The sequence below is a fragment of the Hippocampus guttulatus genome, chromosome 6 (assembly GCF_054856545.1).
Source record: "Hippocampus guttulatus isolate MCC_2025c chromosome 6, RoL_Hgut_1.0, whole genome shotgun sequence".
Classification (NCBI taxonomy): domain Eukaryota; kingdom Metazoa; phylum Chordata; class Actinopteri; order Syngnathiformes; family Syngnathidae; genus Hippocampus; species Hippocampus guttulatus.
The window spans coordinates 11,226,100-11,241,235 of record NC_141266.1 but is presented as its reverse complement, the minus strand read 5'-3'; the positions used below and the strand labels follow the sequence as shown (position 1 = coordinate 11,241,235).

At 42.3% G+C, this 15,136-nt stretch overlaps 1 protein-coding gene across 1 annotated transcript in view; it reads right to left on the bottom strand.

Moving 5' to 3' along the window:
• The window catches only part of dnah5 (dynein, axonemal, heavy chain 5), a 98,540-nt gene that overhangs the window by 39,811 nt on the left and 43,593 nt on the right, over positions 1 to 15,136 (bottom strand). Inside the window, exons 49-60 of the mRNA XM_086113424.1 lie at positions 14,649 to 14,890; positions 14,326 to 14,502; positions 13,485 to 13,689; positions 12,164 to 12,306; positions 10,203 to 10,337; positions 9,719 to 9,841; positions 9,410 to 9,623; positions 9,031 to 9,254; positions 8,205 to 8,403; positions 7,938 to 8,110; positions 7,528 to 7,658; positions 3,920 to 4,073 (exon numbers count right to left, since the gene is read on the bottom strand). Coding sequence (XP_085969550.1) covers positions 3,920 to 4,073; positions 7,528 to 7,658; positions 7,938 to 8,110; positions 8,205 to 8,403; positions 9,031 to 9,254; positions 9,410 to 9,623; positions 9,719 to 9,841; positions 10,203 to 10,337; positions 12,164 to 12,306; positions 13,485 to 13,689; positions 14,326 to 14,502; positions 14,649 to 14,890 — 2,120 coding nt within the window. The remainder of the gene's footprint in view (positions 1 to 3,919; positions 4,074 to 7,527; positions 7,659 to 7,937; positions 8,111 to 8,204; positions 8,404 to 9,030; positions 9,255 to 9,409; positions 9,624 to 9,718; positions 9,842 to 10,202; positions 10,338 to 12,163; positions 12,307 to 13,484; positions 13,690 to 14,325; positions 14,503 to 14,648; positions 14,891 to 15,136) is intronic.

Below are 15,136 nucleotides of genomic sequence, written 5' to 3'. Positions count from 1 at the left end.
TATTTTCGTCGTCCCAAGGGAATCATTATATTAGCGTACGTGAACTAGTACTTGTTATAACATAATTTCCTTGCCGTTTTTTCCTTGCCCTCAAGAGGCGTTGAGGGACTATATTAATAGCTCGCTCGCTGCAGGTCTTATCAGACCGTCACGATCACCTTTAGGGGCAGGGTTCTTCTTCGTTGAGAAGAAGGACAAGTCGTTGCGGCAGTGTGTGGACTATCGTGGGCTCAACGACATTACCATTAAGAACAAATACCCACTTCCGTTGTTGGACTCCGCTTTCGCTCCCTTACAATCGGCCAGCATTTTCTCGAAATTAGATTTATGTAGTGCGTACCATCTGGTTCGCGTGCGGGAAGGGGATGAATGGAAGACGGCTTTTAAGACTCCCTTAAGCCATTTTGAGTATTTAGTCATGCCTTTCGGTTTGACTAATGCTCCCGCCGTATTCCAAAGTCTGGTCAACGACGTGTTGAGAGACCTGTTGAATGTATTTTGTTTTGTTTATCTCAATGATATTTTGATTTTTTCCCGGTCATTACAGGAACACAAACAGCACGTCAGGCTTATTTTACAACGGTTATTAGAAAACAGGCTCTTCGTCAAGGCAGAGAAGTGTGAGTTCCACGTGCAGACCATCTCTTTCCTGGGTTTTATAATCGAGCAGGGAAAGCTGAGAGCCGACCCTGTCAAGACTAAGGCGGGGCGGTGGTGGAATGGCCAACTCCTACTAGCCGTAAAGAACTACAACAGTTCTTGGGGTTTGCCAATTTTTATAAAAGATTTGTCCGTAATTATAGCCAAAAGGCTCTTCCGTTAACCCGGTTGACTTCCATTAAGATCCCTTTCAAATGGGACTCAGATGCAGACTCGGCATTTGCGAATTTGAAAAAAGCCTTCACTAACCCACCTGTACTGCAACATCCTAATCCTGACCATCCTTTTATTGTTGAGGTGGACGCCTCGGATTCAGGAGTGGGGGCGGTTTTGTCTCAACGTTCTCCGGTTGACCAGAAGCTGCACCCCTGCGCTTTTTTCTCTCGTTGACTCAGTGCCACCGAGTCGAACTACGACGTGGGAAACCGCGAACTACTGGCAGAAGTAGCGGCCCTACAGGAATGGAGACACTGGCTCGAGGGGACTAAGGAGCCATTCACTGTTTTTACGGACCGTAAGAACCTGGAGTACATTCGCTCCGCCAAGAGACTTAATTCACGGCAGGCCCGGTGGGCACTTCTGTTGACTCGGTTCAATTTCACCCTCACATATTGTCCTGGATCCAAGAATACCAAGCCTGACACTCTCTCCCGTCTCCACGATCCAGCGGAAAGGGACGGCTCACCTGGAACCATTCTTCCGGACCATTGCATCCTGGGGGCGTTGAGGTGGGAGATCGAGCGGAGGAGTCAGGAGGCTCAAGATAGGGTCCAAGTCCGGGCTGGATGTCCCGCAGGGAAGCTGTTTGTGCCTCCCCGACTGCGTTCGGAGGTGTTGCAGTGGGGGCACGCGTCCAAGGTGGCTTGCCATCCCGGGGTGAACCGGACTTTGCACCTCATCTCCCAGCGGTTCTGGTGGCCAGAGCAACGGAAGGATGTCGTGGAGTTCATCAACGCCTGCTCCACCTGCGCCTGCGGTAAGGCCTCGCACCGGCCTCCGGCAGGGTTGCTCCAACCACGACCCATTCCTCCTCGACCCTGGTCCCACATCTCCCAGGATTTTGTCACGGGTCTTCCTCTATCCCGTGGGCGGTCCGTCATTCTCACCATTGTGGACCGCTTCTCTAAATCGGCCAACTTCATCCCGCTGTCCAAGTTGCCGTCGGCGTTGGAGACCGCCAACCTCCTTGTCAAACACGTTTTCCGTCTCCATGTCATTCCTCTGGACATTGTGTCCGACCGGGGGCCCCAGTTCATGTGTGGAAGCGGTTCTGCCGGTCCCTCGGGGCCACGGCGAGTTTGACATTGCGGTACCACCCCCAGTCCAATGGGCAGGCGGAGCGTGCTAACCAGGATCTTGGGGCGGCCCTCCGTTGTGTGTGTCTCCACCGTCCCTCGTCCTGGGCTGACCACTTGCCTTGGGTGGAATATGCACACAACACCCTCGTCTCGTCAGCCACTGGGCGGTCTCCTTTCATGACGGCCTACGGGTATCAGCCACCGCTGTTCCCGTCCCAGGAGGGACAGGTGGAGGTTCCATCGGTGCAGTTCCACCTCAAATGGGCCCATCGCATTTGGAAGGAGGCCAGGGCCGCATTGTCCCGCACCGCATCCAGAAACCGGCAGATCGCGGACCGTCGGCGACACTCGGCGCCGACCTATGTGGTGGGGCAGGAGGTGTGGCTGGCTACAAGGGACCTGCGCTTGGCCGGCACGTCTGCCAAGTTGGGGCCATGTTTTACCGGACCGTTCGTGGTGGACTCCATCATCAGCCCCGTCGCAGTCAAGCTCCGGTTGCCAGCCTCCATGAAGGTTCACCCCGTGTTCCATGACTCGCTGATCAAGTCCCTTGGCTCCTTCTCCCACCCCGCCTCCTCCGTCGATGGTGACCCAGTGTACACTGTACGGGCCATCCTGGGGGGGTACTGTCATGTTCCGTATTTGGCAGCAGGTGGCAGGCGTTTCATTTCTGCCGCCTGCACACCTACTGCCTATTTGTCGGTGATTGCACCTGCTATATCTAAGCGCTCCGGCGGTCGACTCATTGCCGGAGTATTGCATGCCGTGCCACTGCTGTTGCCCATGATTATAAATATCATTCGATACCATTCGCTGTCGGTTATATTTTCGTCGTCCCAAGGGAATCATTATATTAGCGTACGTGAATTAGTACTTGTTTTAACATATTTTCCTTGCCGTTTTTTGCAAGCGTTTTCTGTTGTCGCGTTTCCTTATTTTCTGGTTCTCGTTTTTACAAGCGCTTTCTGTTGTTTATTTGGTGGGGTTTTGTTTGTAATAAATATTTTTGTTTTGACGAAGTCCTTGTCGGTGTCTGCTCTTTCGGGGATCCACTTATTCTCGTTTGCTCTGTTACGTACGAAGCAGTTCCTTTTCCTGCTTCGTGCGTAACGTGACAATAACTGATTATAAACTTGGGGACTATGACAATGAAAATCAAACAATCTACCCTTGATCTCAGGTACTGTGACATGGGCATAATTTATCCCAATGAATAAAATCAAGCAAACAATTTTCTTTTTCCAGGATATGCAACACTTCTGATGTCTATTGGTTGCTAATAAGAATAAACTGCCGCTGCATATATCCAGGGCTGGAGCTATGCTCTCTGGCCACCCCATTAGCCACCCTCACGTCTCGAGGAATATTTTGATGAATGTGCTTCTCTGGTGCAGATAATTAGTTGAACCTTACTGCTGCTTCCACACATTTGCATTACACTGAAGCACTTGGATACTCTGCCACCACACATTTAGACTGGCCGTCTGTCTATGTAAGTGTTTATGCTATTACGCTGCACACAGAACATGAAAGAACCATGAAAGAAACATTTGATACTTACCATGAGCATTATCATTTTCACAATTTAGCAGATAATAAACATGGCCAAGAAGTCATTGTTTGTCACACCATCTACAGTCAGTGTTTCATGAAATAAAATGCACACATAATCAATCTTGCCCAACACACCCATACGATAAACAGGAACAAATCTAGTACGGAAAGTAAACGTACAGTAAAATGCAACAATTAGAATTGGGAAAAATATAGATTGTTGTGTCAGTGTGCTTCTCAGATATATTTTGGATGAAAGAGCCATCAATCACACAGCAAAACGGCGCTTGCTGTGGGTGAAAATTGATCATTTTGATTAGCTGTTAGCAAGCAAACCAGTGCATGAGATAGAAGCAGACTCTGACATCCATATGTCTACCACATCGTTTGACGTGCATGCTCCTCACCTCTCCAGATGACAAAACGTTGTTCATGTACTCAAGGAAGGACTCTTCTTTGATTTCGTTGTCAGTGAAGAGGAAGCTGAGGCCTTTTCCAAGCAGGCCTGCAGTCTTGTACAAACCTTTTAGGTCATCCATCAAGTTGGTTGTGTTGTACGAACTGGAAAAGAATCATGACATAACAAAAACATAAATACAGGTACATATGTGTATATATATACAGTATATACTGTATATATATGTAAAAAAAGTATAGAAGACTAATTTGTTTCAGTAGTTCATTTTAAAAGTAAAACTCATGAAATATATTAAGTCTTTAGTCACTTTAGCAAGCACTAAATTAAAAGAAATAATGAGCTTATTCTCGCTATAGACCCCAACATCTCATCAATACGATCATTAGTTAATCTTAGCACTGCCTTTGACACTGTCAATCATAACATACTATTAGAACGCTCCGAAACGTGTTGGCATTTCAGGCTTTGCACTTTCTTGCTTTAGTTATTAACTCTCAGAGAGAATGCACCATGTAATTCATGGCAACGCAACTTCTGAGTTTTGCAATGTTACATGTGGAGTCCCACATGAATCGTCACTTGGCCCTCTATTGTTTAGCATCTTCATGCTTCTGCTTGGTGATATTATACACATATATAACATTAGTTTTCATTACTAGAACTGTTTTATTTTTGTTTTTTTTGGGGGGGGGGGGGGGGTTCTATCTCCACAATGTCATTTCGATCTGTCCCAATCTATCAGCTGGTGACGAAGATATCTTAATTAATGCGTTACGTCTCACCTCAATGATTGTAATGTATTGCTCTCTGGTCTTTCCATGTCTAGTATTAAAAGTCTGCAGTTAGTATAAAATGATGCATCTTGACTCCTGACAATGACGAGAAAGTTTACTCATATTACCCCAATACAGGCTAACTTGCATTGGCTCCCCGTCCACTTAAGATGTGATTTCAAAGTTTTGCTCCTTATAATATTAAACAAAGCTTTTAGCACCCTCCTCTCGTGGTGATTTAGTGGTACAGTACCGTATATTCCGTCCAGAAACCTTCGTTCATAACACCCTGGTCTCTTAGTGATACCGGGAGCCAAAAAGAAGTCCGCAGGTTTTGGCAGTGCTCTGGAAAGCCCTACCCACAAAATGCCCTACTGTACCGTTAATAGAAATAATTAAAACTTAACTTAAGACTTTTTTATATACTGATGCATTTGGTTCAACTTCATGTTAGCCTGTTTGACAGCTGCTGCTTCTCTTTTGTACGGCGGTGGCTCCCACAATCTTATGTGTATAAGACTGCAAGAATGAGCAGGAATGCTCAGAGATGGGTGAATGGAGGAAAACACCACTTGGGGGGTGTTTTTTGGTGAAGAATTGGCATTTTGACATGGCTAAAAGCTCTAAACGATTGATTTTGCAAGATACAGGCCCTTCAAACAAATTATTATTCATTCAGAAGATGACTATCGTCAGAGAGTTCTGAATCCAAGAACGGTAAGTTGATGATCGCCTCAAATACTGCACATGTGTATTCAGTACATCATAGGTGTCATACTCAGGTCCTGGAGGGCCGCTATCCTGCATGTTTTCCAAGTCTCCCTGTTGCAACACACCTGATTCAAATGATTAGATCATCAGCAATCTCTGCGCAAGCCTGACATTGAATCTGTTCATTTGAATCAGGTGTGTTGCAACAGGGAGACTTGGAAAACATGCAGGACAGCGGCCCTCCAGGACCTGAGTTTGACAACTATGTAGTACATTATTAACAAATATTGTCTATTTGAATAAAAACACAATGTGTCACTACTTAAGTTTTTTGATTTGTTTGTTCATTTTTAGAATTCTTCAGTTATTGAAGTGCCATCCAGGATGCTGGAAATAGCAAATTTGCATTTTCATACATGTGGGGCTGTTCTTTGTCTGCTTGTGTGTTTTTGCTTTGTCTGTCCACTTCTATTGTTTGTATGGAAATTTTGATGACTTTCAGAGACAAATCTCATAAACCAACTGAGAGAGGGAGGTGGTGAGAAGCTACCAAACAAAAGCATACAAAGCATAACGACAAAACAGGTTTGCAATGACAAGAGAGAGACTGACAGGAATGTTGACAAAGCCGTGAAGACAAGAACATTTCGAGACAAGTTATTGACTTTCTGGTTTGCCCGGCATGGACCAAAAAGAAGAACCACAAGAAGCACTCATTACCAAGTATTCAGAAATTACCTTGTAAGGAGAACTAGAATTAAAATCCTCCAGTGACAAATGTGCATTGGGACCAGGAAAGAAATATATTCAAGCAATAAATAGGCAGGAGCGTCACCAAACAATGAGTCAAGAGGTAGACGGCAAAGATAAATCACTCAGTTGAAAAGGGTAGATTTTTACTTAAACTGCAGTAAAAGGGAAAAATCTCACAGGAAACTATAAAATTGGTCCACAGAGAAAGCAAGAACTGAGTCTTTTAATGAGCTATTCTTCTCAATTTATTCTAAATTTGAGGGACTAGATTTGGACCCAATCTTGCATTGCAGCTGTGGAAAAAGGCATCTTAAATTTGTCACATTAAACAAAAAATAAGTCACATTTCGGTGGCGGGGGAAGGGTGGGGGGTACTTGGGAGTCCACCGTGTGGGCTCTTTGCACATAATCTTCTGTGGTGACAAAAAGTGGCAGTTTTGACAAATTGCATTATTCTACACACCCTCACAGAACTTGCCCAAACTAACCCACACAGATCATCTTTGTAAAACCTCTACAGCACCAAGCAGCAATTTCGAGAAGAGTTTGAAGACATATTCCTGCACTGACATTGACACGTATGAAGATATCAAGTCACTATCCTTTCTAATGTTGTGGTTACCTAGCATATTTATTACCTACAGCAAACAAACAAATAAACAATCCTGGTTGGTAATAGAATATGTGCATGGTATTGCAGTAATGTTAGTATGAACATTTCCAGTTATTGAGGATGAAAATATCTTAAATGGTGTTACATGTGTATTTGAGTGTATGTTGTTGTTGTTGTTTTGTTTTTGTTTTTTAATGTTTTTGTTTTTTAATGTTTGGTATCAGTGTCAAATAAAGTTGGACGCTCATTGGAAGTGTGCAGGCCATTTGCTTCGGCTCCATAAAGTAATACAAAAAAAAGCCCATCGTATATAAATAATGTAGGGCTGCTTAGCAACATTATGGGTAGGTTAATCCCCAGTTTACCATCGAAGAAGCCAATGGCGTCATTGGATCTGGTTAATCCTTTCAATCCAAACATTGAATTAATTTTTAGTTCTGGGATCTCTTATCTTTAACGTATCTATTTCTTCTTTTAAATGAATTGATGTATGCACTTCAGTGTCCCGGAATCCATTCTGTCACAAAGTAATACATGTAATCAGGAGTGAGTTAAACCAGTGGTCCCCACCCACCAGTCCCTATAGACCGGTACCAGCCCAATGCCCATTTGGTTTGCCTTGCGATTGGCTGGCTACCAGTTCAAGGTGCACGCTGCCTACTGCCCAAAGATGGGATAAGCTCCAGTTCTCATTCTCATTAAATTTGATCAAGTTGTACATTTATATGCAGAACAAAATAATAGTACCGTGTGAGAGTGATCTGGAAAATCTTGTACCCAGCGATGAATGAGGCCAGCCTTGTCAAGCTTTGTTTTCCTGACCCTCCAACACCAACCAACAAGGCATTACCTCCAGGTGTCCGGATTATCCTTGAGACCTTACCCAAATACGACATACAAACACACACAAATATATATACATGCTTACCCACAATGAAATACAAGGACAAGTTTAGCCTTAAAGTGCAAATATAAGTGCGTTACTATTCTTTGGGATGTAAATCACGTAAGCAGATAATAGCTTTAAATGCTACACACTCAACTCTTTAGTGAGCGACAAAAGGCTTGTTGATTTAAAAAAAAAAAAAAGAAGACAAAGAAAGGGACAAGTGTGTGTTTGCAATGTTTTGTAACGTTAAGAATGAGGGCAAGATTACCTTGACCAAATGTATCATTGCGTCCTGAAAGAAGACCATGTCCATCCCTGTACCCCTGACACTCTCATTGTAAAGACCCAGGAACATGTTTAGTCTTCCCTTTAAGCTCTCAAATGTCTCAATGGTCTCATACACTTTGGGTAAATCAGTATCAGAATCTTTGGGCTCCTCTCCTGTGAGGAAAAGACTTCATATTAGGAACATGACATTCTGGAATTCTAAATGATGTTGTTGTAGTCTGAGGTCAAACCACTCGTATTATGCAACCTGTTGCTTCAGGTGTGTCTCGCAGAAAGTCAACAAAGTAGCTGTCCACACCGACGTCCACAATGTTGTTGTGCTTCTCACCAAGGGTGTCCCCGACCAGTTTTGCCAAAGCCTGGTCAAACCACTCCACTTCTTCAGGCATGATGAATCTGTCAGCTATCACACGCTTGCATTCATGTTTCCACAATGCCAACAGCACCTGAAAAAATGATTGAGAACTGACATAAAGCCTCAGGCTGTCAGCGTGAAATGAATGTCGCTACTTATTGGGCACAGTCTAACCATAATGCATGAAACCACACAAAGAGAAGCACCAAAAACATGATTTGATTCAATTAGTAAGCTTTTGCTTGCATGATCCACACAAAAAGCCCCAAATCTGAGATTAAATCCAAACTTTTTTGACTGACATGCAGACCTAATCACAACTGTAAATGTGGGTCAACTCCATAATTGCGCATTTAATTTTATTAAGCTAAAAACAATCAAAAGGCCAATAAATTGAGGAAAGGTGCCACTAAAATGCAATAAACATATGAGTAATGCTATAATTGAATATTGGAATGTAATAATAGCTGAACAATATTAAGCAAGGCACAATGTGGCTTGCTCCACAAATAGCAGGGTATTCTTGCCCTATTTGCTGGATGCAATCATCAAGTATACTTGACTGTCTTACAGAAACATTTAAGAGGTCAAGTGGATTATTTGTGTGATGATGCTTTTTCACGGTAAACTGGTATTCTTATTTCGAACACCTTGCAAGTGAAATCTGTTTAGTCATGCTTCTTGGGGTATTTAAGGAGTCAGATATAAATTCTCTAACCTGAGTGGAGTTGACGACCTCTGCACTGGTATTTAGCATGCCTTGCCAGACCCTGGAAAGATCCCTAAGGTTGAAGATGTAATGGAATTTGGCAGGAGTTGGAAGCATCTTAACTTTCGTCAGCTGCCAAAGATGGCGAGTCATGGACACCAGGAAGGGTACTGTGCTTTGAACATCATCAGCAAAATTGCGGTGTGCACAAAAGTAGCCTTCACCAATCACACCTGCATGAAAATGTTGATGACAAAAAGTGACGAATAAATTAGAAGTCAGAGACGTTTTGTCAGTGCATCAAAATACTACACTGAATACAGATTGGTGTTTAATGGTGGCGTAACTAAATGGTTGAATGAGTAAAGATTCCAATTTAATTGATTACCAAAGATCTTGTCAATTGATGAGTTGGAGGGAAGTGTACAGTTAAAGATGGAAAATTGTCTTTTGAGTCTCTGTGGGATGTCGTTGCGGCCTCCCCCTGGATGGATCATAGCTGCCAGGAACTGGATGTCAATAATACCAGTAAACTCTCCTGGTTTTTCTAGGTTGAAGAACCCATTCTGGTCCATTAGTTGACGGACAATTTCATTTGTCACCTGTGTCCAAAACAAAATAACAACAAACACCTGCATAGTGATGATTTGGGGGAATTTTTATTTTGCTTTCCAAATACAATACTCTCATTCCAAACCTGATCGCCCCACTCATTGATGACAGGCATGTTGATATCATCGATGAAGACTGACATTTTTTTCCCAGCTGGGGGTCCATAAGTGCTCCCCATTCTCTTATCCACATAACTCTCAACAGTTTTCTTAAAAAGAAGGAAAGGACACGATTTAGTGACCTTTCTTACGAAGCAGACAGCAAGAAACTGCAGATCAAAACAGAGCCGCTTTGGGATATCATCCATCATGACAGCCTGATCAATATACACAGGGAGAAGACCGTGGTCTCCCCTTCACCCTGCACATGTCACTCAGGCAGAGAAATCAATATTACTTCGCATAACCATCCTAGCAGATGAAATTATCTTAAATGTAACTTGCTCATTTTAAGGGACAACAGATGTTGGGCCGCAAGCATTGTGCATGGCGGGTTGAATCTTAAGACATAGAATATGCAGCAGAAAACTAAATTCTTAAAATCTAAGGAGTTGAATGGTTGTACTTCACCTGGAATATGAGTGGTGTGGTAGCAGAGGAAAAATTAAGACTCTTTCCTGTGTGTGTCTCAGGATGGAGCTTTGACATATAGCCTTTAATCATGACTGTCTTTGCCGTCCCTTGCTCTCCAATCAGCAAAACCGCCTAAAAAAAAAAAAACATGTTGCAGTGTGAGTAATTTTGTGAGTTTTACACAGTATTTAATTGTACCGTATATTGTGAGGATGGCACTTTGGTCACATGAAAATGAACCACTGTGTTATGTTTGTGTTTGGATTACATTTGGTTTTGTTCCCTCATGTGGCCTTTTTGTCTTCACCTGTTCTCATCATGCGGGTCCCTTGTGTTTAACCAATCAGCTCCCTCAACCCTTTGTGTCTTGTCCAGGTGTTTGTTGTTGTCTCATCACTTTGCTTGTATTTAGTTCCCTGGGTTTGTGGCAGTCTTTGTTGGATCATCGTGTGTGTCTGTATGCCCTCTGTCACGTTTTGGTTCTGTTCTAGGTTTTGTTACTTTGGTCCCCTGTGGTTTTCAGGACTTTGTTTCGATACTTGTGTTCGTTTTTCCAGTGTTCTCCTGTTTGTATTTTTGTGAAATATATTTTGCTCAGTCCACCCTACTCCTCCTGATTTTTGGGGTCCTACACCCACCACTTCTCAAAACGTGACACACTGCTCACCCCATTCTTCTCTACTGTGGTGTCCAAGAGACAAGAGAATGGGTTTGCGTGACCAGGGTCAGAGCTATTTTGAGCACAAATCCGAATTTTTATTTTACACCCCAAAACAATTTCCATTTATTTTCACTTGTTGAGGCACCACTTACAATACAATACATGCTGATTTATATACTTCACCACGATGAGATTATAACTTGTGAGTTAGTTTGCAGATCTATGCATGTTTTGCATATATTATTAATGAGACCGACTCATGCACGCACAAAGAGGACTTGTAATGAATTCCATGCTGTAGCGAATTTGATGGGCTTGTAAGACTGCACAATTTCAATCTGCTTTTTAAGCGTAGCAGAAATGAGTCAGGCTGTGATGTAATCAAATGAAACTGTGGCCGAGATGGATATATCCAACCGGCAAGAAATAAACCACTATACTCATCATCGAGAATTAAATTAAAGGGACTCTGAAGCCTTGGTGGAGATGTGTGGAGTGATGCATACTACTCCTTCAGAGATCCATTAAGGTCCAGTTTCACTTGAAACATGAGTCAAAATGTAGTCAGTTATTAGCCCTTATAACGTACTGTATATAGTATACTGTATGAACAGGAGGAGTGAAACTTACCATGTAATGAATTCAATCATTAATAACGGTGGACTAGACCCCTGAGTCGCCCCCTTGGATTGTTGAAACCAAACCAGGATTTTTTTCTGATGGCGCCTTTCATTTGGTCGTGTGCCATAATTCTTCCAAAATTTTGATTCAAATTCAAATAACAGTGGTCATTTTTTTTGTTTTTGTCAATGCAGTGTTCACACTTGAATTGAATTGCACCAGTTGCAGACAGAATGAGACCAGCTCTTCAAGCAGTCGCAGGACCAGTGTTACAGTGATAGGTGAAAGTGCAGTGACGTTTATAAAGAGACGAAAATCTCTTTAAAAGCACAAGGAAATCATTATGCTATAAGGTAATACATAAAATAAAGATCAGCATGCCGGATCAGAACTTGAGAGCTCTGACTTTAAGGGTAAAAGAGAACAGTAATGGACCTTTTCAACCAACGTAAGTCTAAACTTACAAATGTTCTTCTGAATGAATTAACGAAAACTCAAAGTTACCAAAAAAAAAAAAAAGAGCGGAAATAGTTACGGTACTCTGTTTTCGTCATATATGCATTCAAAATGATACAAAACCTTGTTTGGCTCACACTAATTTCTGACTTAATAAATTGTAAATATACTCATTGTTGACATGAAGAATGTGAAATTATTTTTTGTCGTTGAACATCACCTTGTCCTGCTTGGCGATAGTCTGAATCAGGAACTCAGTTCGAACGTTGTCCACATTGGGTACCAAGATGGAGCTATACTCTGGGGTTATTTCTGATGGATACACATATTCCTCGACTCGAGTGTGCCAGTGGACCCACTGACCTAGAATAAAAGGAATGTACATACATTACCACACACAGCAGTTACCTACATATTGGGGGTGGGGGGGGGGGGGGGGAGAATTCTAACATTACACAGCACAGTGCCTAGCCATCTGCCTCACAGTGTTTTTCTGCATCTACTCCCGCATTCCAAAAGCATGCATTTTAGGAAAAGACTTCAAATGAAGTTGTGAATGTGAGTATGAATTGTGTGTCAATATTCATTCATTCATCTTCCGAACCGCTTCATCCTCATTAGGGTGTGTCAATATGTGCCCTGCTATTGACTAGTGACCAATCAAATGTATAACCCAGCCTCTCACCTTTGGACGGCCCCTTTCAAAGGTACATTTTATGTACGGCAGTTTAGTATATGAAAAATGCCACATCCAGTGAATCCATCATGACAGAACAATACCAGCAATGTACACACGTGGACAAAATTGTTGATCATGAATTTAAGTTTTTATGGTACCTTGCCGAGACTCAAGACACCCTATTCCAGTTGCAGCAAAGCAACCACTGAACATAAGCAAGCCTCTTCCGTGTTTCATAGTCGGGACAGTGTTCTTTTCTTGGTATGCTTCATTTTTGTGCCTGTGAACATGGAGCTAATGTGGCTTGCCAAAAAGATCGCATGTTGTCTTATCTGTCCGTAGGACACTTTCCCAGAAGTTTTGAGTTTTTGATTTATTTTCAACAGTCGTGTCCTCCTTGGTCATCTCCGATGAAGTTCACTCGGGCTTAAACAGCGACATTGATGTAAATTGACCTCGGAGTTCACCTTTAATTTCTTTGGAGATAGTTCTGGGCTTTTATTTTTGATACCATTCATATAATCAGTTTCTTCAATGTTCAACAATGTCATCAATTTTGCTCCAGCAGCCACATGCAGTGAGGTTGGCTACAGTCCCATGCATCTTCAATTTTTGAATAATTGAATATGGTCTTGTAGATTTTACCTGTAATGTGCTTGATTATATTTTCTTGCTAATTTCCTGAGGTAACTCTCTCATGTGCTTCCTGTGCTCCATGATTCATGTCGAAGCAGTCTGGATGTTTACAAGTTTATTGTTATATTTCTGTCATTAACGGACAAATACCAACATTTCTGTCCATGTTTGTACATATCTGATCCACACGTGACAGCCTCTTTTTCTTGCCACGCTTTATGCCTACCATCTGTTGTGACATGGTAGTCAAACATGGTGTCCTCACTGTCAGGAGGGATGTCGGGCAAGTTTAGATGAATACTGTCATTTCCTCGTAGCCATATGTCCATTTTCTTCCGGTTATCTAGTTCAAGGACAGCTCCTGCACTCCACATCATGGCAAATGCATACAGGCGCTCCAAGTGCTCTCGAGATAATTCGACACATTGTTCCTGTGAGGTAACACTTATCATGATTAAATGATAATAATTGTCATCATCAAATGCAATCATGTGTCTTGCCTTGCGTTAAAATAGCAAATGCTTGATGGTGCATTGGCTGGTAATAAGGGGAAATGCATTTCTGATTGCCTGGGCAGCACTAAATTGCTAACTTATAAATCAAATTTAGACTGTGCGCATTGGCTCTTGTAAGTCTTCCCAGGGAGTACATTTACTCTATATTTGTTACAAATTTGGACAATGCACGTACAAACTATTCAGGCAATTTCTGGTCGATCTTGATGCACATGAGTTGGTTTGGCTTCAATTGCTTCTACTGGGTAACATATTAATTAATGTTCCACTTTATATCTGTGGTGGGAGCCCTGTAATTAAAAAATATATACTTTTGAACAAAATGAATGGACTCTAAACCCTTGCATTAAATTGTGACTAAAATATCAACCGCAATTTCACTCCATTGTTCTGTTTATATGTTCAGTAAACAAACAAACAAAATGCGGATTGGAAAAAAGACATTTCACGTAAACGCGAGGAGTTTCTCAGTCAGCTGTTTTCATTAACACCTTAAAGATGACTTTTTTTGAATGATCTCTGATTCGAAATTTTGAGCGAAAGCAAAGCCACCTTGGTTGGGATGAGTCCCTGCAGCATGTCGATGCACTGCATGATGACAAAAGCCTCAAGCAGGTCCATTTTGAACTCAAGTGACTGTACACAGAAGCGGTACAGTTTGGTGAAGGAGGAAGCGAAGAGGCCCCTCAGAACCTCCACCTCTTGGGGGGAGCGTTTTTTCAACCAGCCCTGGACACAAGTATGAATGTCGATTTTAAATATAGTGTTGAATATTCTGTGAATGCTTTTAACAATCTTACAATACGTGTAAATGTTAAGAATTAAATTTTATTGCATTTCATACCATCACCAGCACCACGGTCATTGTTCAGTACCTCCAGGATAGGGCTCCAGCTCAGCACAGAAGAGCTCATGAACACCATGCCGTTGCGTGATACAGTGGCTGGAGAGGCATTGTCGATGTTATGCGGTTCAAACACCACCTTGCAGTTGGGTGCCATGGGTATACGATCTCCATTTGCCAAAGTAAGAGTTCTGTTGTCATCCAAGACGGAGTTCAGATTCTCTATCCAGATAGCATCGACCGGTCCATCGAGGACAATCCATATGTGTTCTCCTGAAAATGTTCAAGATATTCACATTGGAAAATGTTTTCTTTTATTGCTTTAGAGAAAAAGATCAAATGAGTAGGAACGGGTTTAGTGCATCAAGCAGGAGCAAAATGTGCAAGCAAGTAGCTACAGCAACTTTTATAACATGCATGCATGACCCACATGCATCTTCTTGTGATGTGAGCAGCAAGCAGCACATGATAAGAGCACGCATAAAAGCAAACACCTGTATTGTAAATTTACACCATATG